Below are 25,926 nucleotides of genomic sequence, written 5' to 3' on the forward strand. Positions count from 1 at the left end.
TTTGAGATTTGGCTCTGATACCACTTGTAAGGACCGTCAGACACCATCTACTTCTCCATTGGAATGATATTGTCCGCTTTGGGCCAAGCCCTCACGGATTTGTTTTAGGGCACCTTCCCAAAAGGCCTCATTCCAATGGAGATAGTGTTCATTCTTATATACCCAAGATCCTTCCCATTTCTAGCCAATGTGGGACTTTGGATGTACACCCAACAAACTGCTTGTATACAATTAAAACTTTATACACATTATAATAATATTTAATTATATATTTATTTTAAAAAATAAAATAATATTAATAATTAAAAAAATATGAATTTTTAATTTGAATTATTATTATTTTTTTAAGCTCTCATGTAAATCTTCACAGTTTTCGCACCAATAGTATTGTTGCTCTATTTTTTTTCTCATTCGATATATTAAACTTAAGGGTGTTCACGGTGCAGGTGGTGTGTTTTTGGACCATTTTTTATATCAACCTGCATATGCCGTTTTTTTAATTTCTCAAACCGCACCCGCACAACGAAACTAAAAACTGCAGAAACTACACTGTAAAAAAATGGTGCGGTGCGGTTTTGCACTTTCTACAGTTTAGATTATTACCAAATAATAAACTATCACAAATACGATAAAGCTTGAGCAACACTTGTCAAAAATACTATAAGGCTTGAAAATAAATATAAAAAAAACTTTTAAGTTTCAACAATACAATAATTAGTGGGCTTTGAGTTGGACTTTCACATATTGGACCTAAATAATTATAAAAATTGGTATTTTTATAATATGCAGTGCGGTGCGGTTTGAATCGCATATTACCAATTCAAAACTGCAAACTGCACTGCACCGCGTGATTTAAGAAAAATTCAAACCGTGACTGCACCGTAAAGAATTTCAAACCGTATTTTTTTTGTGGTGTGGTGCGATGGGAGCGGTTTGAACGTTGTTAAACTTATTTACAATATTTTGACGGGATATTTTTTTTAGAAAAAATTGAAAATAATTTTTTTAAAATATTTTAATCATATCATCGCATGTAATTTTAAATTATGACTTATTGCAAATAAATAAAAATTAGACACAACATCAAATACTCTAACATAAATTAGAATAAACTATTGAAATTTCATAAATAAAAATAATAATAAAAAAAGAATAGAATAGTATGAAATGATCTACAATTGAAAAGATTCTATTTACATTTCACTTTTTCTATATTTTGATTAGTTTATTTTACTTCCCTATGGTATGAGGACAAAAGCATAGGTCCTACCCTTGATCTTCCCTATATATATATTTATTTATATAAAAAGAAGGCTAATTTACAATTTTTTCTCTTGAACTTTGACATATACTAAATTATGCCACTGAACTTTTTTGGTCGTTAAAAATTCCCCCTAAACTATTGAGATTGTTAAATTTAAGGACTTTTGTCTAATTTTATTCAATTTTACTATTTCAGTGATTGTTTATGTACTAAACCATGCTTTCTAGACTTTGATATCTACCAAATCATTCTCCTCAAACTTTGATATGTACTAAATCATACCCCCTGAACTTTCATCCATGTTAAAATTTTTTTTACTAAAATTAGATAAAAATCGTTAAATCTAACAATCTTAATAGTTTAGGAGGAATTTTTGACGACAAAAAAAGTTTAGGAGCCATAATTCATCACATGTCAAAATTTCGGAAAAAAAATTGCTAATACCTGAAAAGAATGACTTTATTAAGCACAATCACAATACAAAGCCAACACCGGCCGAAACAGCACTTCGGTATTAATCATTTTTATTCGTTCACTTTGCAATTATTCAAAATTTAGGACATTTGGGGGAATATTTTAAATTAATCAAAGGGCATAGTAGTGGTCCCTTCGGGGACATCCGATAAAATTGGAACGATAAATGGTTCAAAAAAAAAAGGCATAGTAGTGAACACAAACCATCAAGAAAGATTGCCTTCTCTTTTGTTGTTTCGCTTTCAGAATGGATTATCAATTATCTTATCCTACCCTCTCAATCCCAAGCACTGGCTTTGCAATTAACCTCTCTTTTCTTATAGAAGGATGTTTACCTCTCTTGGCAAGGTTTTCTCCTTTTAAGCCCTCAAATCATTTGAGCCACATTATGAGGAAAAAAGTAAAAGACGAATCTGTACTGAGTGCTCTGTATTATACAACAAAAGTGAGACCAGATAAAAAAATGAAAAAAAAAAAAAGATTTACAAAAATGATTAGACAAGACTTGGATCTAAACAATTTGTTCACATTGACGGCATTCTCCAATAAGAACGATGTTCTTCTTTCCCCTTGTCTTTCTTGTTTATACTTAAATTAGGACATGAATCATTCTGGAAGCAATTTTTGAGCAGACTGAGATGTGTTGCTGGTTGTACCAAAACGTCTTACTGATGAGGGAATGATCCGAGATGGTGAAATGACCTCTGCAAACGAGAAGTTGTATGAATCTACCCCTAGACGACTCTGCAGCCACCCTCTGCCTCCGGAGAAGCCATCAGCCACAGTCCAGCAGTTCTTGAAGCCAAGACTAGTTAAAGTTTTAGCCACTATCTTAGCCGAATCCGAATACCTATAGCGAGCCAAATGGTGAAGAAAAATATACAAGATTGTTTGACTTAGCTTCTATAAGATCTTTTTTTACTTTTAGAATTAGAAAATCCCGAAAAGATTTTTGAAAAACTATTTTTAAAATTAAAATAATTTACATTCTTAGTTTACTCACAAAACAATTTTTTTAATAATGTACAAACATTTTAGAAAGCATTTTTTATTTAAAAAATATTCATCAAATCTTATATTTATTTTATACTTAGCTATAAGCAAAAAAAATAAAAGTTTAGGCAAACTTAGCAAAAACAAATGCTGCTATGAAAATAAGCAAAGGAAGTACTCACGAATCCAATATGACAATGCTGGAGCCTTTGTTGATTCTCTTCAGATAAGAAATCTTCAGAGCTGCTATTTCAGCCTGTAGTTTCTTTACATTTCTAACGAGGCCTTGTAGCTTGTTAGGCACCTCTTCCAAACTGAGTGAATACAAATAGAATCAACATTGAAGAACCATGATTAAAAAAAATCAAAAGATTTATTTTGAGGAAATAAATAGATATTGCTAAGTAAATTCCAAAGTGAAAATGCTCACGGAATGGCAATCATTTTGTTTTTAGCACTAGATGGAAGGCGAGGAATGCCAGCCTTGTCCTTCTCCTTCTCTGTTCGAATATCAATCATAATGTAATTCTTCGTCGATATAAGATCAAGGGTTTGAGCTGGAGTAAGTTGACCTGAAGTGTAGCAAAACCTTAGCCCTTTTAGCCATATAATTATGGATGCATATGAACACAATGTTGTATGTTAGAAAATAGATAATACGTGAGTTAAAATCAACCTTTGTAACCGCGGAAGTTAAATGAAATGACAGACCAGACTGGAGGAAGGAGAAGGTAGGTAAGGAACAATGCTCCGGCAGATCCTACAATTGTAAGAGGGTCTGAAGAAGACATTGTTTCAAAAGTTGATGAAGCAATTGGCCTGACCCCTTCAATTACATTGCTTGTCTGCTGTGCTGCACCAGCAACAGTCTGAGAAAAAAATCAAATACTTATGAAGTGATTATAGTTCTTCACAACTCAGTAACACTGTTATTCAAACAAAGGAGGCTAGCGTTTGATATTCTTACCAAGAAGAATATAAATATCTATATGTAACCATAAATGTCTCAAACAATGGATAAATAATTATCTTATTCTACCACATAACACAACGTTGAATGAACTAGTTATACCACCCATATTTTAAACAGCGGCATTTCTTAACACTCACACAAAGCAAAACCCAAGTCCCAAGTCAATTAATATCATTTCATTATCAGCTCCATCTGGTTAAATTTGCCAATGCACAAATACCAATCAATTTATAAGCCTTTCTACTCAAATTAAAAATACTTTTTAGATTACCAATTCGTCCAAGAACTAAAGCTTCGGGGGAATTAGTAAACTGACACAGTATCAGACCAAGAGATTTTTAAATTAAAACTACTGTTCTCTAATTTGATACAGCATGTTGTCTAAGGTTGTGAATAGCTATCTTTTTCTGGTGCAAAGCTGAAAAACGTTAAACAAGGTGATTGGGGTAAACCTTTGCAGCAGTCAGAACCGGCTGTGTGTCGAAGCCGGAGCTTTGAATTGCCTCTTGGGCTGTCTTTGAAGCCTCAGACACAAATGGAGAAGCTATCTTCAAAGCCTGTTCTCCAGCCTGCTTTGCAATTGGTAATGCCACTTCAATGACAGGCCTCGCAGCATTTATCAAAACTTGAAGAACATGTCCTGTAGTGTCATAGACACTCGAACCCACTTGCTGAACTTGGTCAATTGTCTTCTCAAACTACACAAAATTGACACAATCAACAATTCAAGAAATGGGTATCAGCTAAAATCAAATAAAAAAGAGAAAAGGAAAAAAAAATTCCAAGCATTTCATGCTAAAGTAAAACATTCATTTATGATATGGTTTCTTTTCTTTCTAGAAACGTGATATACAACGATTTCCATAACTAATATCCTAAAAGCAAGAAGATGTTTTGCATGAATTTTCCTTACTTCAGTTAAGGAAGAAGTAATCTGGTCCTTGGGGAGAGTGAGAGCCTTGGCCTCGTGAAGAGGTGTGAAGAGGCCCAAGAGAGTGATTGTAGTTGATGATGCAGGTAGAGAAACAGAAGATGGTCTAATTTGGGGCTTGAAAAAAGTTTTAGGAGTAGACAATTGAGGTCTTGTGTTGTTGTTGGTGGTGGCTGAAGCTTGGATGGTCATCTCCATTGCCATCTTTGCCAGCTACGAAGCTTGGGTTTTGCTGTGTGTAGTAGGACTTGAATAGTGAAATATTGAATGATGGTAGATCAAAGGAGGAGTTTGTGATGAGGAATAAGTGGCCGAAAGATCAAGAAATCAGTGGCCATTGATGAGAATTGAATAGAAGACATTGGGTCTGTGATGTCCGATGTGGCATTTTCACTTGGCCCCATCTAAACCCACGTGGTACTTTTGTGGTAGCTACAGTTTTGTCTTAAGTTTGTGAAAATAAATGGAGTTTAATTTAAAAAAAAAAAAAAAAATGGAGAGATTTGACTAGCGCCATCCCAAATTACTATTAGGTAAATCCTTTTCATTTTTCTTTTTCTATGTTCTTTAGTTTATTGTATGAACTTTTATATGCATTTGAAGTAAAAGTCAGTTGGGTGCCAAACACTACAGATTAAAATGAAAGTGAAATGTATAGTAGTTATTGATACTAAAATTTTCAATGACTGTTGGACATTGTCATTAAAATTTAAAGTGATAGACAGGAGTTGCCATTGACGACACGCAGCATTACATATAAACAATATGAGGGTAATAGTCTGTATAGCTCATTGAATTTGAAAGAGCATTTATTCAATTACCAAAACATGTTCTTAACAAGGAGCAAATTCGGTACAGAGAGAAGCTGAAATGACTCTTAACAAGGACTAACATGTTCTTATATTGGAAGAACATGTTCTATTCTATACCAATTCTCTCCCTCACGTTCTTGAATCTTAAGTCCAATATCATGACCAGGCATAAATCCCAACTTCACGCTTTTGAGAGATTGCACTGGCCATAGGCCTCTTGGAACAATCTTCAATTTACACTGAACAATCTCCAATTCTCTCAGATTTGGCATTGCTCCTTCCTCTATTCTGAAGGTTTCTACCGAGTTCATGAATGAGAGCTTCAACAACTGAAGCTGAACAAAGCCTCCACTTGAGCAAGTGATTTCTCTGCCTACGTATGCTGCATGCTTTAGTTTCAAAACTCTCAGGCTTCTCAGTTTCTCAAGCGTCTTCATGGGATCTTCCATTAGCCAGGATTGTGTCAAGGTCAACTCAGAAAGATTTGTTGGGAAGTATTGTATGTCAAACATCTTTTGCATACTCCCTGCTAAATGTATCTTGTAAAGATGAGTGAGGCATGACAAATCCCACTCCGGAACTGCTGCATGAATTGTATCCTCGGTCATAAGTCTTGTTGCATTGAGCTTTAAACATTCAAGGCTTTTCAACTTGGCAACCCAATTTCCCAAGTGTTCTTTCTTAATACAAAGACGACCATGCAAACTCAATGATCTCATTGTGGTTAGCTTGCTCAAGAAATCCTCTATATCACTTCTACTAATCTCACTGATAAATAAACCCTTTAATGTCTGGAGGTCAGGGAGATATGTACTAGGGATGGTGGGTGGTATTGACACCATTGGTTGGACATCACTAAAATACAAGTGTCTCAGTTGTTGCAGCCTCAAAATCTCATCTGGGAATGGATTAATTAGAGTTGATCTCAGATCTAGAGTTTCCAAATTGGAAAGATAGCGTAGAGAACGTGGGAGATTTTTCAACCAAGTACCTCTCAGTCCCAAATATCTTAAATGAATAAGCTTTCCAATAGCTGAGTCAAGCTTGGATATATATGAACCTTCTAAATCAAGAACTCTCAGTAGTTTAAACCTCTTTACTTGAACTTTAACTGGCTCATTGAGGTCAAAGCATAACAAGGAGCGTAAATTAATTGTTGTCTTCTTAGATGGGGGAAAATTGAAGTGTATAGCAAGTCGACGACTTCTTGAGAGGGTCCTTATAGAACCAGCTCTACTTTCACCATGGATGACATGAAGAAATCTGTCTTCTGTAGCTTTTGCTATAGCGAGTTCTCTCAAAAGATCATGCATACGACAAGTTTTGATCCTTCCGTTTGAGTTCCTTGTAGCAACTTGAACCATGCTTCTTCCTACAAGCTCTTCTAAGTAGTCTTCAGAGACATCTTCTATTGGCTCTTGACCTCTTGGTTGCACAAATCCTTCTGCAACCCACAACAAGATCAACCTACTAGCAGATATCTCAAAGTCTTCAGGAAAAAGACCAAAGTAAAGAAAGCATGGCTTCAGGTAGAAAGGCAAATCAAAGTAGCTTAAAGCTAAGATGTCTGCGCATTGTATAGTGTCTTGTCTTAGCTGCCAATGAACACTTTGCAAAACCTTGAGCCACTCATTATAGGAAGCTTCCCTTCTCGACAAGAGTCCACCTAGTACTACAATCGCTAGAGGCAATCCCCCACATTTTTTAACAATTTTTTTTCCAAGCTCATCAGTCCATGGAGGCAAACTTGTAACTGCATTCCATTGTAGGGAGATCTTTCTGGAAAGTAGTTGCCAACTTTCCTCATCATTAAGAAGACTTGGTTCATGGGGTGGACTTCTCGGATCAGCATGTATAGCAATATCTTTGAAACGAGTAGTGAGCATGATTCGACTTCCATTTTTCGAGTCAGGAAAAGCATCTTTCAGATTATCCCACACTTGTTTCTTCCATATGTCATCCAAAACTATGACATATCTTCTCCTCTGTAGAAACTTCGAAATTTCTTCTACCAAATCTTCTCTATGCATCTTTTCCAACTCTATCTTAGAAAAGCCCATGACTTTTTTCGCCAAATCCCTCAAAACTTCTTCTGCACTATATTCTTGAGAGACATAAATCCAAGCACAACAGTCAAAATTATTTTTTATTCCATTGCTATGGTAAATCATCTTAGCCAAAGTGGTCTTGCCTAAACCTGCCATACCAATTATGGAGAGTACAGATCGACACGACTGTCCATAAATCAACTGAGATTCTAATCTTTTTATGTCTTCATCCAAACCAATAATATCATCCTCAAAATGATGAGGAGAAGATATTCTCCTCTCCTGTAGTTCACTAACTGTTAAAGTTGCCCCTTCACTCTTTTGCCTTATGTTTTCAATACCATAAGTTAATTTGCTATCTGCTATTTCATGGATTTTTGATTTGATCCTACTGATATTCTTGTTGATTTTGAAGTTAGAAACTAATTCGCATAAGAAAAATAGATGAGAGTACCTCTTGAAACACATGACAAGACCCTTCTCTCTTTGTCCATTTGTTTTGTAAATATAAGTATCAATGAAATCATCTGCATCAAAAGCAACTTCTCTTATATCTACCACCCAATTGCTAATCCTTGCATCCTTATCCTGCTTAGCATCTGCATCTTTGAGAAAGCACTGCATTCGCCTTAGTTCTGCTTCGATCCATTCGACATGTTCCTTCCCTTTTGACAAGGAAATGGCTTCCTCCATAAGTTGGCTTGCCAACTTTTCTACCACTAGGGGAACAACATATTCTGCCATATTTCCTCTCCAAATCAATCAGAATAGGTTTTCACAAGTACTTGGAAAAAATATTTTGATGGAAGTAAAGTTAGAAAAGAAAATATGCATTACAATTTGATAACATCTAATTTGAGCAAGCTCCTAAAGTTGTTCAAGTCAAACTTATTTGTTGGAAAGTATTAATTACCTAATCTAAACAGGTTTGAAATAATGTAATATGTTCTAATAGTCACCTAATTGTTGTATTAAATTCTTTTTATGTAAGAACTTTCAACAAAGTTTTTTTTTTCTTTTTTTTTTGGGTCTATAATCCTTGCATGTGGCAAACCAAGAAATTAAAATACTGATTTAAATTGGAAAGCATAATTTTAGTCCCACTCAAAATGATATTTACTTTAGCAAGTAGAAGTCTCTTTAACTAAAACACCAAGCTAGAGAAGCCTTTCTTGACTATAACACCAAGCTAGAAGCCTTTCTTGACTATAACAGCAAGTTAGATTGACACATGGTGTTTCACAATAAGTCTTCCAAAAGCTCTAGCTAACTTATGCCGTAAATCTAAACAAAGATTTGAAATATCACTTTTCAACTAATGTTATTAATGGTAGATCCTATGGCAGGTTTTACACATTACGTGAAACACATTTAAGTAAAATGGTACATTATGATAGGTGGAAGTCATTCATTTAGTGGAACTGCAAGTAACAAAGCTAATTCCACGTAAGCTTATGCAGAAAAGTATCAATACAAAGGAACCAAGGAAACATTAAATCAATGTCTGGTAGTTGGTATAAAAAATAACTTACTGCACAATCACATTACTTCAAATGGTAATGATAATAATGCATATCATATTATATTTATCTAAATACATAGAAGAATGGATGCTCATAAGAAACAAAAGTGAGTGGCTTGTTTTTGTCTTTTTCAATTTTTTTTTATTTGATTTTTTTTCTTTAATATAACATTTTTAAAAATCTTAATTATATATATTATCTCAATTTTCCTTTTTATTTTAATCTCACTTTTCTTTTTTATTAAATTTCAATTATTTTTAATCTCAATTATATATATTTAAATAATTTTTTTTGAAAAAATCTTACATTTTTTGAGTTTTTTTTACCCCATTTATTTTAAAGAAATATTGTTTTGTTTTAATCTTATGTAATTCATTTTTTAAAAATTATATATATTTAGGTAAATGGCGGCAAAACTCCCAAAACTTTTATTTTGGTTTCACTTAACTCCCAAAACTCAAATTTGGGCGGTAAAACCCCCAATACTCGTATTCTGTTAGCAATTTACCCTTTGCGTCCATTTTAGGTGTTAAGTGCCATGTTGGACTGGACACAGTGTACACGTGGTACAATTTTATTGGTCCACGTAAAAATTTCTTTTAAAAAAATTAAAATAAAATTAATTTAAAATTAAAAATATATATAAATAAAAAAAATAATTTTTCTTTTTTTTTCTTTCTTTTTTTCCTTTCTTTCTTTTTCTATTTCTTTCTTTTTTTTTTCTTTTGTTTCTTTTTATTTTCCTCTGAAACTTCTCTCGATCTATCTCTCTCGTTCTATCTCTCTCTCAGTCCTGATCTAGGGTTTTCAAAACCCAGCAACCAATGAAAGCATGGCCTTGGCCTCTTTAGGGTCAAACTCTCCTCCGCCAGCTCCGCGAAACTCCCAAATTCGAGAAATACCCACCTCCGCCTCCTACGAAACCCCTAGCTCCAACGTCAGCGTCTTCCAAGAAAAAAGAAGAAAACACCATAAGTCTTTGACGCCCAGCCGCGTGTCGTTCACCAGCGTCGTCCAAAGGAGAAGAGAATAGAAGAGAAGGTTGGAAGATGAGGAGGCTAGCGCTTTTTTGTCTGTTCAAATAGATAGAGTGGAGAGAGAGAGACAGAGAGAGCACATCGATCGAGAGAAGTTTCAGAGGAAAGGTGACGGATTGTTTCACAGCAGAACGAGATCTGAGATCTCGCTTCTTGCCCCTTTGATTATTGAGCTTCTCCATTGTCTCACCTTTCTCTCTCTCTCTCTCTCTCTCTTTTGCTTAATCTTTGACAGATTTAATTGTTTGAATTGAGATTTTTTTTTTTTTTTGTGGATCTAATTTAGGTTTTTTGTTGCTGGGATTTGAATCTGAGATCTTGGCAGGTTTAGGTTTGTTTGATTGTTTGGATATGAGTTGCGGAGTTGTGTTTGAGTTGGGGTGGAGTTGGTGGTAACTGTGGTTGTTTGTATATAAATAACAGGTTAAGGTGGTGGTGGATGATGGTGGTGGTGGTGATGGTATTTTTGAAGAGGAGTGATGGTGGTGGTTAAGTCTGTAAATAAAGAAAGATACTTAGAGATAGAGAAAAAGAGAGAGAGAGAGAGAGAGAGAGAGAGAGAGAGAGAGAGAGAGAGAGAGAGAGATAAAGAAGTTACAGAGAGAGACAGAAAAGAAAGAAAAAAAAGAAAGAAAAAGAAAAAGAAAGAAAGGAAAAAAAGAAAGAAAAAAAAAGAAAAATTATTTTATTTATTTATATGTATTTTTTTAATTTTAAATTAATTTTATTTTAATTTTTTAATTTTTTTAAATAATTTTTTACGTGGACTAATAAAATTGTGTCACGTCACCGCGTGTACACTGTGTCCAGTCCAGCATGGCACTTAAAACATAAAATAGACAGAAAGGGTAAATTGGTAACAGAATACGAGTATTGGGGGTTTTACTGTCCAAATTTGGGTTTTCGAGGTTAAGTGAAACCAAAATGAAAGTTTTGAGGGTTTTGTCGCCATTTACCCTTTATTTTATTTAAAGTTATGATGTAATTCTCATTACATAGCTTCTCCAATGTAATAAAAATTATATTACATAATGTAATAATCATTACATCATTTTTTTTTTAAAAAAAAATATCAGAAATTATAATGGTAATTTTGATTCCATTACAATATCTACTACATCAAATTAAACATGACCTTACATATGATATTAATCCTTTTATGATGTTTTATTAAATAATGATAGAGAATTATATGGGCTTACATTTAAAAACGCGATCAATGATGTCGTTTTTTTAATTAATAAGTGCAAACATAAAAAATTTATATGTGATTACTATTCTATTATTTGTATATTATAAATATATTATTTAAATGATATAGATTTTTTTTTTTTTTTAGAAAAGTTGATCTATAGTATAAAGTAAATGTGTGAAATTACAAAAAGTAAAATTTTAGTTATATATTTCAACAGAATATATTAACCATTAGGAGTGCTCTTATCTAATTATTTTTTTCATAATAAAAATATATGTCCTACATTATAAGTATTTATTTATTGAATATTAAATTAGTGTTGATAATTCTACTATAAACAACATATTATTTATTGTTATTATATATATTATATATTATTACCTTACCAAAATCAACACCAGGGCTGTAATAAAATTCTTTAGCAACCGCTTTCAATCTTTGATAGCTTCCATCAGCATTAAGTTTCTCCCTAAATATCCATTTACATCCCTCTATGTTGTCAGCAAGGGACACTACTAGAAAATTGGATTTTAGTGACACACATTGAGTAACTCTAAAAGTGTATAGTGACACTTCAACGCGGTCACTAATGCGGGTGACTGGAAAAACTGTTTTTAGTGACACTTCACAAGTGTCACTAAAACCTTTTACATTCATTTTCTGCGCGTCACTATAGGCGTATAGAATCAGGTTTTTGTCAGACTGAAAAGGTATTAGCCACACACATGAAGTGTCACTATATCCTTTTTTTCTTTTTCTTTTCTCTTTTTTATTAATATTTTGGGAGATATAATGACACACAAAAAGTGCCACTATATTAAATATTTTTCTAAAAAAATAATATTTAATTATTTTAATTCAAATTTTATATATTATAAATTATAATTTATATTAATTATATACAAATACAATTAAATATAACAATATAAGTTCCAAGCACCCAAAAGTTTATCCAAATGAGGATCACATTTTCATTTTTACTTTCAAAAGTGCATAAATATTAATACAAAAAGATGATAAACATTAATTCAAGGGGCTCTCATTTTACTTATCAAATGCATTATATAAAATAGTTTGTCAATGATCGTACACTTATAAATTTTGATGGCTATTATTCATTTGACCCATTCAACCCATTCAACCCATTAAGACTAACAAAATTAAGATGAAAATAGAGAGTGATAAATGATCTAACAAGTCTACAAAATTGATCTTCATTGTGGCTGTGACTGTGACTCCAACAGAGAAAAGAAGATTGAGTCATCACTGTTATTATAATTGTAAGGAAGAGGAGTTAATGTTACTTGATCTTCTTCGAGTGCATCATAATATGTAGTACTGTTGTTGTAGCTTTCGTTACTTGTTAAGTATGCATTATTGTTTTGTTCAACTTTCAGATTCGAACCACTGCTGCTATTGACATCTTCATTCATGATCAAGTTTATGTTGCCACCACTCTTATATGACATAGCCTGTTCCTATATATATACATATACACATATCATCATTATTAATTATATGCCCTGTTCATTCAAGTAGCATTTTGGTAAAGTAAGAAATAATAACTGCTATATATGATAGAATAAAAGCAAGAACAGAACAAGTCTTAAAAAGCTTCATACACCACTCAAGTATATGAACACAAAACACAATGAAAATAGAGTCCAAGGAGAGGGGAACAAATAAGAGGATGGATTTTCGATAAGAGGAAGGAATGGCTGTTGGGTTTTATGCCCTAAATAAAAATCCATTTCAATGTAATCTATTTTATTCAACATCAATAAAGAAACAAAAGTATTTTTCGTTCATTTGTGTATGTTTTGGTTCACTTTATCAATTGCTTGTCTATTTGATTTATAAATTCATCTTAAACCCTTTTCACATACTTGATCCTGTTTATTGTGTTGTCATCACATTGGAAAGTAAACCTGACTATGTGAATAAAGTTTCCTAGATTTATCAGGCACAGGGTTTTACTGATATGATAATCTACAACAAGAGTTTACTTGCATTTGGATAAATGCTATGTTCTTTTCAGAGCATTGGTTAAAGTAAAGCTCAGGTTGGATGCATGGAGTATGCATCGGAAGGGACCGATATTGAACTTTGACTTAGATTTAATTAAATTTACCGTAAAATCTATTCAAGTCAATATCGCCTAGTTGATCCTAGATCAAATGTTCTTAATCCTGTTATGATTAGGCTCAATCTTGAAAGGCTATTCGTGTTCTTTGATTTGTTAGTTAAGCCTACTTTTAGGTCAGGGTGATACGTACATTTTGGGAACACGGTAGTGCAATTGAGTGGGAGCGCTAGCATAAACATGGAATCTATAGCTTCTATCTGGCGAATAGTAAGCAAAGGATGATCTCCTTCGAGCTTGACCAAACGAACATAAATGGTGGAGTACTCATTTCACATAAGCTGAAATATCATTTATACGGGGTCAAGTGTTTTAAGGATAAAATACATAGTAGGGTGTTACGGTAATCTAATCCCTTTACTGTGTAGATCATTCATATAGAGGATCATTGATCAAATTAGGATTATAACAATGGATAACTAATGATGCGTCTATATGGTGGAACTTATAGAGATTCTATATACTGAGAGTGCAATTCTAAGTTCTATGCGTGGATTCAATGAAGAATTAATAACTTAGTGAATTTTAGTGATAAATTCTTGATCTACTTATTGGAAGCTCGGTTATATAGACCCATGGTCCCCGCACTAGTTGAGATAATGTTGTTTGTAAGACTCATGTAATTGGTTTTTATTAATCAATTATAATTCTCAAATTAGACTATGTCTATTTGTGAAATTTTCACTAAGCAAGGGCGAAGTTGTAAAGAAAGAGTTATTAGGAGCATATTTGTTAATTATGATACTTTGTATGGTTCAATTAATAAATATGATAAATGACAATATTATTTAATAATTATTTATAGTTATTAAATAGTTAGAATTGGCATTTAAATGGTTGAATTAGAAAATTGGCGTTTTTGAGAAAATCAGATACAAAAGTGTTAAAACTGCAAAATTGCAAAAATTGAGGCCCAAACCCAATAAGCCATGGCCAGCCACTTTTATAGGAGTTTTACCTCTGATATTTTCATTATTTTAATGCCAAATAATTCAAACCTAACCCTAGTGGAATGCTATAAATAGGTGGTGAAGGCTTCAGGAAAATTACACTTTTCATTGAGAAAAACCTGAGCCTCTCTCTCTCTACCTTGGCCGCCACTCTCTCTCTCTCTTCTTCCTTGATAATTTCGAAATCCCTTTAGTGATTAGAATAGTGCCCACACACAGCAAGCAATACCTCAATCATAGTGAGGAAGATCGTGAAGAAAGATTTTCAGCAAAAGGAGTTTCAGCATCAAAGATTCAGAGAAAGAGATCCAGGTTCAGATCTTGATAAGACTCTGCGACAGAAAGGATACAAGAGTTAGAGATCTGAACGGAAGGAGTCATTTAATTCCGCTGCACCCAATGTAAGGTTTCTTAAACTTTATATGTGTTTATTTCATCGTTTTAGAAAGTTCATATTTAGGGTGTTAATCAACATACTTGTGAGTAGATCTAAGTTCCTGGTAAAATAATTTCTAACAACTGGTATTAGAGCCATGGTAATTGATTTGCTTGCAAGAAATTTGGCTTTTAAAACGATTGTTTGATGTTTTGGATGGTATCATGTTGTATTGAGTGTTATTTGATGATTGATTGATGTTTGTGAATTTTCGTAAAAAATAATTGAATATCTGTTTCTGCAATTATTTTTATTGGATAGTATGGAAAAAATTAAGCAAGTTACTTTTTTTTACAGAACTCAATTTCGATTTAATTTGAATTAGTTATGATTTTTTTGAAGTTTTGAAAAATATCGGAGTCATGCAACTACACACGCTCGCGCGCACGAGGCTTGTCCCTCGGACAGCACGCGCGCAGACAAGGATTTTGTCTGAAATCCTGGGCTCCACGCGTGGACAGGCTGCTTGCAGCCTCCTGCGCCGGCCATCCTCGCCCATGTAGCCTCTGATGCGCGCGCGGACAATATGCTTGGCATACTGTCCGTACAGCTCGCAAAGTTTTCGTTTTTCTTCGTTTTTTCATGCTTTTTCATGGAATTAACTTCCAATTTTTTGTGTAGTTCTGTATTTATACATTTACTATTCCTAATTCTATTCTAATTATCATAATTAAATTTATTAATATTTTTTAAATTTAATTCATGATATTAGTGTAATTTGAATTTAAAAATAGTTAGTATCTATCTTTTTTGCTTAATTAACTCTCTTATTTTTAAATTTGATTATATCTTATCTTATTTTTAAATTTAAGGTCAGATTTTAAAATTTTAAATTAATTTTTTTTTAAATAATTTGACCTTATTTAAATTTAAAATAAGATAACTATAATCATGTAATTTTAAATAGATGTAAGATATTTTGCTAACTTTTAAATTTTGTTATCTTATTTATTTAAATTACATTTAAAATCTGAAAAAGATATTCATTTATCTTTTTTAATTTTTTATTTAATTTTTATTTATAAAATAACATTAAATTTTTGAAAAGTAGTTAGCAAATTTTGAAAAATATTTAGGTTAGTTGAAACCTAATTTTTCAAAATTGTAGGTTTAATTTTAAATTTAAATTTTTATTATTTCGAAATTATTTATTTAAAATTAAATAAATCCTACATCGAACTATCCAGCTAACCTTGTTGCAGGAGTATGTGTTTTTAGCTTGTTTGTAAGTTTTCAAAACCTATTATTACTTGATTGCAAATAGCCATGATTACTTTTTGCCAGATCTAATGATCTGATGGCTCCCTTGGTCAAGTAAATAATTTGTAACAGGTATATTTACAATCTTCTTTCATCTGTGTATGACCTAGCAACATTATAGGACCCATCCAAAGTGTGCCTGTGTGAGCCTATGTGTTTAATTTCATTATAGATGCATATAGGTTGTTGTTGCTAAATAAAATGTCATAGTTCTTGATAGATTTTATTTAGGCCCATTTAGTTTTTGGGCCTATTCAATTAATAACAGTTGTTCATTTTGAGGTTAAATTCCTCCCTTTTGGGCCTTGTGTGAGAGTTGGGAGCCATAGAAGTGGGTACGACATACTGAACCCAGCACCCCCTCACATGAACCACCCCAATTGTGAAGGCCCATTTGCCTGATTTGAATAACTGTACTAGGTTAATTAAATTAGTTTAACCTAATAAAATTGATTAGCAACATAATTAATTTCATTTATTTTGAAATTAATTTAAGAAAACCATAGTTTAAAGAATTTTATATTCTAAGCTAAACTATATGTATTTTCTTGTATTTAATTAAATATAGAATTACAACCATCTAGATTCTTTCTGAAGCTTAATTTTAAATTTTTCATTAAATATTCCTATTTAAGTTGATATTTAGTTATCTACAACTAACCAACTTAAATCTGAATATCTTTTGGATTTAAAATTTTAAAATTAAGTTGAGGAATTTTAGGCATTGGTTATTAAGATTCTTTAGATATTTTTTAAGTTAATATCTTTTCGAATATTAACTTAAAATGGAATATTTTTAGATATTTTTTAAGTTAATATCTTTTCGAATATTAACTTAAAATGAAATATTTTCAAATTAAGTGGTTATAACTTAATTTTAATTTAATTAAATCTCATTTGAAAGATATTTAAGTTGTTTTTTTTTTATTCTTCTAAAACAGCTTAAACAAGATATTTTCAAATTTGTTCCATTTATTATTCGAATTTATTTTTCGAATTTAAATAATAATTGAAATTTAATTAAAGTTGTTTTTTTTTTTATTTAAACCAACTTTGATTTGTAATTTTTCATTATTATAATATGGAACCTGTTCGATATTTATTCTAATTTATTTTTCGAATTAAATAATAAATGAAAATTAATTAAAGTTGATTTTTTATTTAAACCAACTTTAGTTTGTTATTTTTCATTATTATAATATCGAATAAAATGATTATACAAAATACATATATATTATTTTTTTAAATAATGAGCTTTTAATCAAGAGACATTCGATCTCCATTGTTGGGTTTACATCGCGTTTGTTTTAGTGAGTAATCCTCCCTAATGGAGGAACGTTCATTAGCAATTTCGCACCGTTTAATCTCGAAAGATAAGTAGTTTGTAAGTGTTTTGTATGGTATAGATCACCCTAATGGTGGCGACCATACTTGACTTGCAAATTATGAAACAATGGTAGAAGCTCATAAGATAGAATTGCATTGACTCTCGCCTAAACGGGACAACGCTGAATTCCAATCTTGATCGAATAAAAGGTTGCTAGAATGGTTATCATTTTAGATGAGTTGACAACTCTATTCAATGGATGATGCTTTGACTCTCGCCTAAACGGGACACTGTATCAGTTTGTTGAAAGACCTTGGAAAATAAACTATGTTAGATTTAGTATTTCTATAACATATGTCATTATTTGTTATTTTCTGAACTGTGTGTGAATTTATGAGCCAAAACCTTACTTCTGTGTTGTAGTGTCATTATGAATAACCCTCACCCCGATCCTCTCCTAGTTAATATCTTAGTAAAAGAACTCTATAGTGTGAAAATGCATCCTGGTAGTTGCATAAACTCGCACCTGTTGATGATGAATCTGAAGTTCCAAAAGGCAAATCTACTGGGAATTGATTTATCAAGAGAACAATAGGTCCAACTCATCCTTAATAGTCTTCCTTAGGAGTATAATGAATTTTTTATCTCTTACATGATCAACAAGTCCAACTCCTCCGACATGGATAAGCTCGAAGCAGAATTACGAGCCCATGAACGGAATCTGATTGCAATAGGTCCCCCTGGGTTTGCAATTCATAATCAGAGGAAAAGGACTAGGTATGAAGGATCTAGCAAAGCTGCTTCTTCAAGTACAATTATTGGACATAATCTTCTATGTTCGAATTGTAATGAAAAGGGACATCAAGAAGAACAATGTCCCAGGCTTCTAAACAATTCAAACGAAGGTAATGCTTTTGTCTTTGAATCATATGTTTTAGAGAACGACAAATCCGTCTGGATTGTTGATTTTGGGTCTACTAACCATGTATGTTCTTCACTGCAGTTGCTTGAAACTTGGGAAAATCTGCTTCCAAGAGAGTTAAAGCTTAAAGTTGGCAATGGCGAATTAGTGTCGGTCAAAGCTAGAGGAAAAGCCCGCATCAAGTTTCAACAAAGATTTTTAATTTTAGAAAATGTTTTATTTATTCCAAACTTTAGTAGAAACTTGATTAGTGTCTCATGTTTGCAAACACAATCTTATATATTGAATTTTTCGAGTACAAATTGTACAATTTCTCGTAATGGATTTCAAATATGTGTTGCTACAATGGAACAAGGGCTTTATGTTTTAAGACCGAATACTCAAATCTCACTAAGTAGTGAACTTTTCAATGTAGCTAAACCTAGAAACCTCAAAAGAAAAGAGATTGATAATGATGATCAAACTTATCTATGGCATTTACGTTTAGGTCATATAGGCTTTGATAGACTCAATAGGCTTACCAAAGAAGGTCCATTGAAAAATGTCGTCTTAGGTGAACTGCCAGTATGCAAGTCCTGCCTAGAAGGAAAAATGACTAAACGTTCTTTCTCTGCAAAGGGAGAGCGTGCCAAAATTCCCCTAGGGTTAGTGCATTCCGATGTCTGCGGACCTTTGAATGTCAAAGCCCGAGGTGGTTATGACTATTTTGTCACTTTCATTGACGATTTCTCTAGATATAGTTTTCTTTACCTAATGCAAAAGAAATCTGAAACGTTTGAAAAGTTTCAAGAATTTCATGCTTTGGCCCAAAACCAATTAGGTAAATCATTAAAGATCTTGCGAACTGATAGGGGTGGAGAGTATATGGATATGCAGTTCAAAGATCATTTAATTGAACTTGGAATTGAGTCCCAGTACACTGCCCCAGGCACTCCACAACAAAATGGAGTTGCAGAAAGAAGAAATCGCACTCTTTTGGAAATGGTTAGGTTTATGCTGAGTTATTCAACTCTGTCTACGTCCTTCTGGGGATATGCTATTCAGATGGCAAATGACATTTGAAATGTTGTTCCATCTAAAGCAGTCCCTAAGACACCCGTCGAACTTTGGAATGGTCGTACACCTAGTTTACGCCATTACAGAATTTGGGGGTGCCCTACTCATGTCTTAAGAAAGAAAGAAGGCAAACTTGAATCACGTACCGAAGTATGCATGTTTGTCGGAAATTCTAAAGAGACTAGGGGTGGACTATTTTATAGTCACAAGGATAACAAAGTGTTTGTTTCTACAAATGCTACTTTCCTTGAAGAGAACTATATTAAAGACAACAAACCGAAAAGTAAAGTTGTTTTAGAGGAATTGCTATCAGATTTAAGTCCTTCCAATGTTCCGTCCTCCTCCACACGTGAAGAGGACAATCTGTTGGGTTTTATGCCCTAAATAAAACTCATTTCAATATAATCAGATTTACTTATTAATATAGATCAGAAATAACATTTAATGTTGCATGGTTCACATGATTTATTTCATGATTATATGTACATAATGTATAAATTCATCTGAAACCCTTTTCACATACTTGATCCTGTTTATTGTGCTGTCAACACATTGGAAAGTAAACATGACTATGTGAATAAAGTTTCCTAGATTTATCAGACATAGGGTTTTACTGATATGATAATCTACAACAAGAGTTTACTTGCATTTGGAGAAGCGCTATGTTCTTTCCAGAGCATTGGTTAAAGTAAAGCTCAGGTTGGATGCATGGAGTATGCATCGGAAGGGACCGATATTGAACTTTGACTTAGATTTATTAAACTTACCGTAATATCTATTCAAGTCAATATCGCCTAGTTGATTCTAGATCAAATGATCTTAATCCTGTTATGATTAGGCTCAATCTTGAAAGGCTATTCGTGTTCTTTGAATTGTTAGTTAAGCCTACTTTTAGGTCAGGGTGATACGTACATTTTGGGAACACGGTAGTGCAATTGAGTGGGAGTGCTATCATAAACATGGAATCTATAGCTTCTATCTGGCGAATAGTAAGCAAAGGATGATCTCCTTCGAGCTTGACCAAACGAACATAAATGGTGGAGTACTCATTTCACATAAGCTGAAATATCATTTATACGGGGTCAAGTGTTTTAAGGAATAAATACATTGTAGGGTGTAACGGTAATTTAATCCCTTTACAGTGTAGATCATTCATATAGAGGATCAGTGATCACATTAGGATTATAACAATGGATAACTAATGATGTGTCTATATGGTGGAACATATAGAGCAGTCTATATACTGAGACTGCAATTCTAAGTTCTATGCGTGGATTCAACGAAGAATTAATAAGTTAGTGAATTTTAGTGCTAAATTCTTGATCTACTTATTGGAAGCTCGGTTATATAGACCCATGGTCCCCGCACTAGTTGAGATAATATTTCTTGTAAGACTCATATAATTGGTTTTGATTAATCAATTATAATTCTCAAATTAGACTATGTCTATTTGTGAATTTTTCACTAAGTAAGGGCGAAATTGTGAAGAAAGAGTTTATAGGGGCATATTTGTTAATTATGATACTTTGTATGGTTCAATTAATAAATATGGTAAATGACAATATTACTTAATAAGTATTTATAGTTATTAAATAGTTAGAATTGGCATTTAAATGGTTGAATTAGAAAATTGGCGTTTTTGAGAAAATCAGATGCAGAAAAGATAAAACTGCAAAATTGCAAAAGTGAGGCCCAAATCCACTTTGTAGGGGCGGCCACTTTTGTAGGGTTTTTCCCTCTGATATTTTCATTATTTTAATGCCAAATAATTCAAACCTAACCCTAGTGGAATGCTATAAATAGATAGTGAAGGCTTCAGGAAATTTACACTAAATTTCTACACTTTTCTTCCGACACTTTCTGAATCAGAAAAACCTGAGCCTTCTCTCTCCCTATCTTTGGCCGAACCCACTCTCTCTTTCTTCCCTCTCAAATTTCGAAATCCTTAGTGTATGAGTAGTGCCCACACACAACAAGTAATACCTCAATCATAGTGAGGAAGATCGTGAAGAAAGACTTTCAGCAAGAAGGAGTTTCAGCATCAAAGATTCAGAGAAAGAGATCCAGGTTCAGATATTGATAATGCTCTGCTACAGAAAGGAATCAAGGGCTAGATATCTGAACGGAAGGAGTCATATTATTCCGCTGCACCCAATGTAAGGTTTCTTTAACTTTATATGTGTTTATTTTATCGTTTTAGAAAGTTCATATTTAGGGTGTTAATAAACATAATTGTGAGTAGATCTAAGATCCTGGTAAAATAAATTCCAAAAACTGGCCTCAGAGCCATGGTAATTGATTTACTTGCAAGAAATTTGGACTTTAAAACGATTGTTTGTTTGTTTTTGGATGGTATCATGTTGTATTGAGTGTTATTTGATGATTGATTGATGTTTGTGAATTTTTGTGAAAAATAATTGCGATTCTATTTCTGGAATTATTTTTATTGGATAGTATGGAAAAAATTAAGCAAGTTACTTTTTTACAGAACTCAATGTCGATTTAATTTGAATTAGTTATGATTTTTTGAAGATTCGAAAAAAATCGGAGCTGTGCTGAAATTTTCCTGCGATCGCGAAAAGTGTCCGTACAGCTCGCAATTTTTTCGTTTTTCTTCGTTTTTTCATGCTTTTTCATGGAATTAACTTCCGAATTTTTGTGTAGTTCTATATTTATACTATTACTATTCCTAATTCAATTCTAATTATCATTTTGAATTAATTTAATATTTTTTAAATTTAATTCAAGATATTATTGTAATTTGAATTTGAAAAAAGTTAGTATCTATCTTTTTACTTAATTATCCATCTTATTTTTAAATTTGATTATATCTTATCTTATTTTTAAATTTAAGGTCAGATTTTAATAGTTTAAATTATTTTTTTTTAAATAATTTGACCTTATTTAAATTTAAAATAAGATAACAATAATCATGTAATTTTAAATAGATGTAAGATATTTTGCTAACTTTTAAATTTTGTTATTTTATTTATTTAAATTACATTTAAAATTTGAAAAAGATATTCATTTATCTTTTTTAATTTTTTATTTAATTTTTATTTATAAAATAACATTTAATTTTTAAAAGTAGTTAGCAAATTTTGAAATGATATTTAGGTTGGTTGAAACTTAATTTTTCAAAATTGTAGGTTTAATTTTAAATTTAATTTTTTTTTAAAATTTCGAATATTTCAAATTTTATTTTAAATTTTCGAAAATAAATATTTTATTTATTTTATTAATTATTTCGAAATTAATAATTTAATTTAAAATTAAATAAATTCTACATCCAACTATCCAGCTAACCTTGTTGCAGGAGTATGTGTTTTAGCTTGTGTGTAAGTTTTTAAAACCTATTATTACTTGATTGCAAATAGCCATGGTTACTTTTTGCCAGATCTATTGATCTGATGGCTCCCTTGGTCAAGATAATAATTTGTAACAGGTAAATTTACAATCTTCTTTCATCTGTGTATGACCTAGCAACATGATAGGACCCATCCAAAGTGTGCCTGTGTGAGCCTATGTGTTTAATTTTATTATAGATGCATATAGGTTGTTGTTGCTAAAATAAATTATCATAGTTCTTGATAGAATTTATTTAGGCCCATATAGTTTTTGGGTCTATTCAATTAATGACAGTTGTTCTTATTAAGGTTAAATTCCTCTCTTTTGGGCCTTGTGTGAGAGTTGGGAGCCATAGTAGTGGGTACGACATACTGAACCCACCACCCCCTCACATGAACTACCCCAATTGTGAAGGCCCATTTGCCTGATTTGAATAACTGTACTAGGTTAATTAAACTAGTTTACCTAATAAAATTGATTAGCAACATAATTAATTTCATTTATTTTGAAATTAATTTAAGAAAATTATAGTTTAAAGAATTTTTTATTCTAAGCTAAACTATATGTATTTTCTTGTATTTAATTAAATATAGAATTATAAGCATCTAGATTCTTTCTGGAGCTTAATTTAAATTTTTCATTAAATATTCCTATTTAAGTTGATATTTAGTTATCTTCAACTAACCAACTTAAATCTGAATATCTTTTGGATTTAAAATTTCAAAATTAAGTTGAGGAATTTTAGGCATTGGTTATTAAGATTCTTTAGATATTTTTTAGGTTAATATCTTTTCGAATATTAACTTAAAATGAAATATTTTTGAATTAAGTGGTTACAACTTAATTTCTGATATTTAATTAAATTTAAATTTGAAAAATATTTAAGTTCTAGATTTTTCTCTAATGCAACTTAAATTAGATATTTTTTCAAATTTTGTGGAAAAGATACTTAGTCAAATAAGATATTTTCTAGATAGTTATTTCTAGACTACTTATTATTTCTAATATTAAATAGGAAAATATTATACATTGTGAAATTAATTATTTTAAATAATTAATTTTGGTACAATTTATTTTTTCCTTGTATTAAACTAGAGATTTATAATTAAGCCTTCTCTACACTTAATTATTTATTTCTTGAATTTAATACATTTAATTAATTTGAAAATTAAATATCAAGGTTGATTTTCATCATCATACTTAAATATTTCTTTTTCATGACACTTAATTAAATAGAAAATTATTTTTAGTTGAAATTTATTTTTTCAACTAAATTTAAATAATTTTCAAAAAATATATTTTTTCTTTATTTTATTAATCAAATTTCGAAATTGCATTTCTTAAATGTTGGAATTTCGAATTTTATTTGAAAAATAGATTAAAGTTGTAAATTATTTATTTTAATTTTGGACCAACTTAAATCAATGATTTTTTTATTTATTGATTAAATTAAAATAAATGAAGTAAAATATATTTTATTAGAAATTTAATTAATTAGTCAAAGGAAAATCTAGATAGGTGATATTTTTGCTTGAAGTATTTTTCTAGTGTATTTAATTAAATAGAAAATTAATATTTAAGTTGATTTTCATCATCATACTTAAATATTTGAAATTTTTCTTATACATATTTAATTAAATAGGAAAATTATATTTTTTGTTGTAAATTAATTTTATTAATTAATTTTGGGCCAACATTAAATTAGAATAATTTTTCCACGATTAATTTTTTATTTTAACATGCATTTTCGAAAATTGTATTCTTAAATACTTTAATTTTTCGAAATGCAATATATATTTATAGAAAATTAAATTTGAGTTATAAATTAATTTAAATTAATTTTGTAACAACTTAAATTGAATATTTTTCTAAATATTTATTGGAAATTATTACTAAGATGGAAATAATTCATGTTATTTTCATATCCATCTAAGTAAAATTTATAAATATTAAATTAAAATTTATATTTAGAATTTTTCATTCTAAATTGGAAATTTTAAATAAATATATATTTAAAATAAATAAATTAAATAAAGAGAATCAAAGAAAATACAACTCACTTTAAATAATGAGCTTTTAATCAAAAGACATTCCATCTCCGTTGTGGGTTTTACACCGCGTTTGTTTTAGTGAGTAATCCTCCCTAATGGAGGAACTTTCATTAGCAATTTCGCCCCGTTTAACCTCGCATGATAAGTAGTTTGTAAGTGTTTTGTATGGTATGGATCACCCTAATGGTGGCGACCATACTTGACTTGCAAGTTATGAAACAATGGTGGAAGCTCATAAGATAGAATTGCCTTGACTCTCGCCTAAACGGGACAACGCTGAATTCCAATCTTGATCGAATAAAAGGTTGCTAGAATCTTTATCATTTTAGATGAGCTGACAACTTTATTCAATGGATGATGCTTTGACTCTCGCCTAAACGGGACACTGTATCAGTTTGTTGAAAAACCTTGGAAATTATTTAGGATTGTATGTTTTAGTATTTTCACTTGTCATTCCTACTTGCTATATGCTTATAATTTCTGAATTGTGTATGAATTTATATTGAACCATGCTATTTTCTGTTATTAAGTTGTAGTTTAATTTGGAATCTTCATTGTTGGTCTAACATGTTTGTTTTTCTAATGAGATAAATTCCTAATGGATTTTCACCATTAGACATACATAATAGTGTAAGATCTCGAAAGATAAATATTGTATATGCAACATCTAGCTGTTCATCAATTGATGACACCTTAGACTAGTATTTTTACAATATGAAACAAGAAGATTACATAAATAAGATTACTTTGTCTTTCGCTAATCGAAGCATCGTTGGATTCTTATTTAGAAACGAAATTATCCTAATTCCTCTTAGCTTATTCATTTCGAATTAGCTTCAAAACATATCATTGGATGAATGGTCTATAAATCATTTCATGTCATTCTATATTTTCTCTTAAGAAATTAAATTACGCATATGATTATAATCCCGAAATTCTATTCCCAATTGATATAAATCCTTAATCTTAGAAATCTTTTACTTGTATGGGTAAATCTGACTTAGAGTTTGTATTAGTAGTGCTGGTCCAAGATAGTTTTACTCATTCCAGGAAGCAATACAGTTTCACTTTCCAAGTGTTTAATATCCATCTTCTATTAATGGATTCAAACTGTATGGAATATGAGTTAGGTATTCTGTGACCAGGATCCACTTGCACTATTCTAAGAATTCTTTTATAAATC

General features: G+C 31.3%; 2 protein-coding genes across 2 annotated transcripts; both read right to left on the minus strand.

Moving 5' to 3' along the window:
* Nucleotides 1-2,127: 2,127 nt before the first annotated feature.
* Nucleotides 2,128-5,170, minus strand: LOC115709756 (calcium sensing receptor, chloroplastic). The gene is made up of 6 exons (XM_030637956.2): nucleotides 4,618-5,170; nucleotides 4,157-4,402; nucleotides 3,408-3,600; nucleotides 3,162-3,303; nucleotides 2,914-3,045; nucleotides 2,128-2,588 (listed from the first exon to the last, which is right to left on the minus strand). Exons 1-6 carry the CDS (start codon nucleotides 4,837-4,839, stop codon nucleotides 2,345-2,347), a joined length of 1,179 nt encoding a protein of 392 aa, XP_030493816.2. The 5' UTR covers nucleotides 4,840-5,170; the 3' UTR covers nucleotides 2,128-2,344.
* Nucleotides 5,171-5,337: 167 nt separating this feature from the next.
* On the minus strand, nucleotides 5,338-8,598 carry LOC115709749 (putative disease resistance protein At1g50180). The gene has a single exon (XM_030637942.2). It carries the CDS (start codon nucleotides 8,237-8,239, stop codon nucleotides 5,534-5,536), a length of 2,706 nt encoding a protein of 901 aa, XP_030493802.2. The 5' UTR covers nucleotides 8,240-8,598; the 3' UTR covers nucleotides 5,338-5,533.
* Nucleotides 8,599-25,926: the final 17,328 nt, after the last annotated feature.

The sequence above is a fragment of the Cannabis sativa genome, chromosome 3, assembly GCF_029168945.1.
Source record: "Cannabis sativa cultivar Pink pepper isolate KNU-18-1 chromosome 3, ASM2916894v1, whole genome shotgun sequence".
NCBI classification, from domain to species: Eukaryota; Viridiplantae; Streptophyta; class Magnoliopsida; order Rosales; family Cannabaceae; genus Cannabis; species Cannabis sativa.

What these genes read in the sequence shown, in the direction of transcription:
- LOC115709756 (XM_030637956.2), bottom strand. Translation starts at nt 4,839, where the DNA reads ATGGCAATGGAGATGACCATCCAAGCTTCAGCCACCACCAACAACAAC. An exon ending in TAACTTCCGCGGTTACAAAG is followed by an intron (nt 3,304 to 3,407) that starts GTTGATTTTAAC and finishes GCTACACTTCAG; the next exon opens with GTCAACTTACTCCAGCTCAA. An exon ending in AACAAAATGATTGCCATTCC is followed by an intron (nt 3,046 to 3,161) that starts GTGAGCATTTTC and finishes GTATTCACTCAG; the next exon opens with TTTGGAAGAGGTGCCTAACA.
- LOC115709749 (XM_030637942.2), bottom strand. Translation starts at nt 8,239, where the DNA reads ATGGCAGAATATGTTGTTCCCCTAGTGGTAGAAAAGTTGGCAAGCCAA.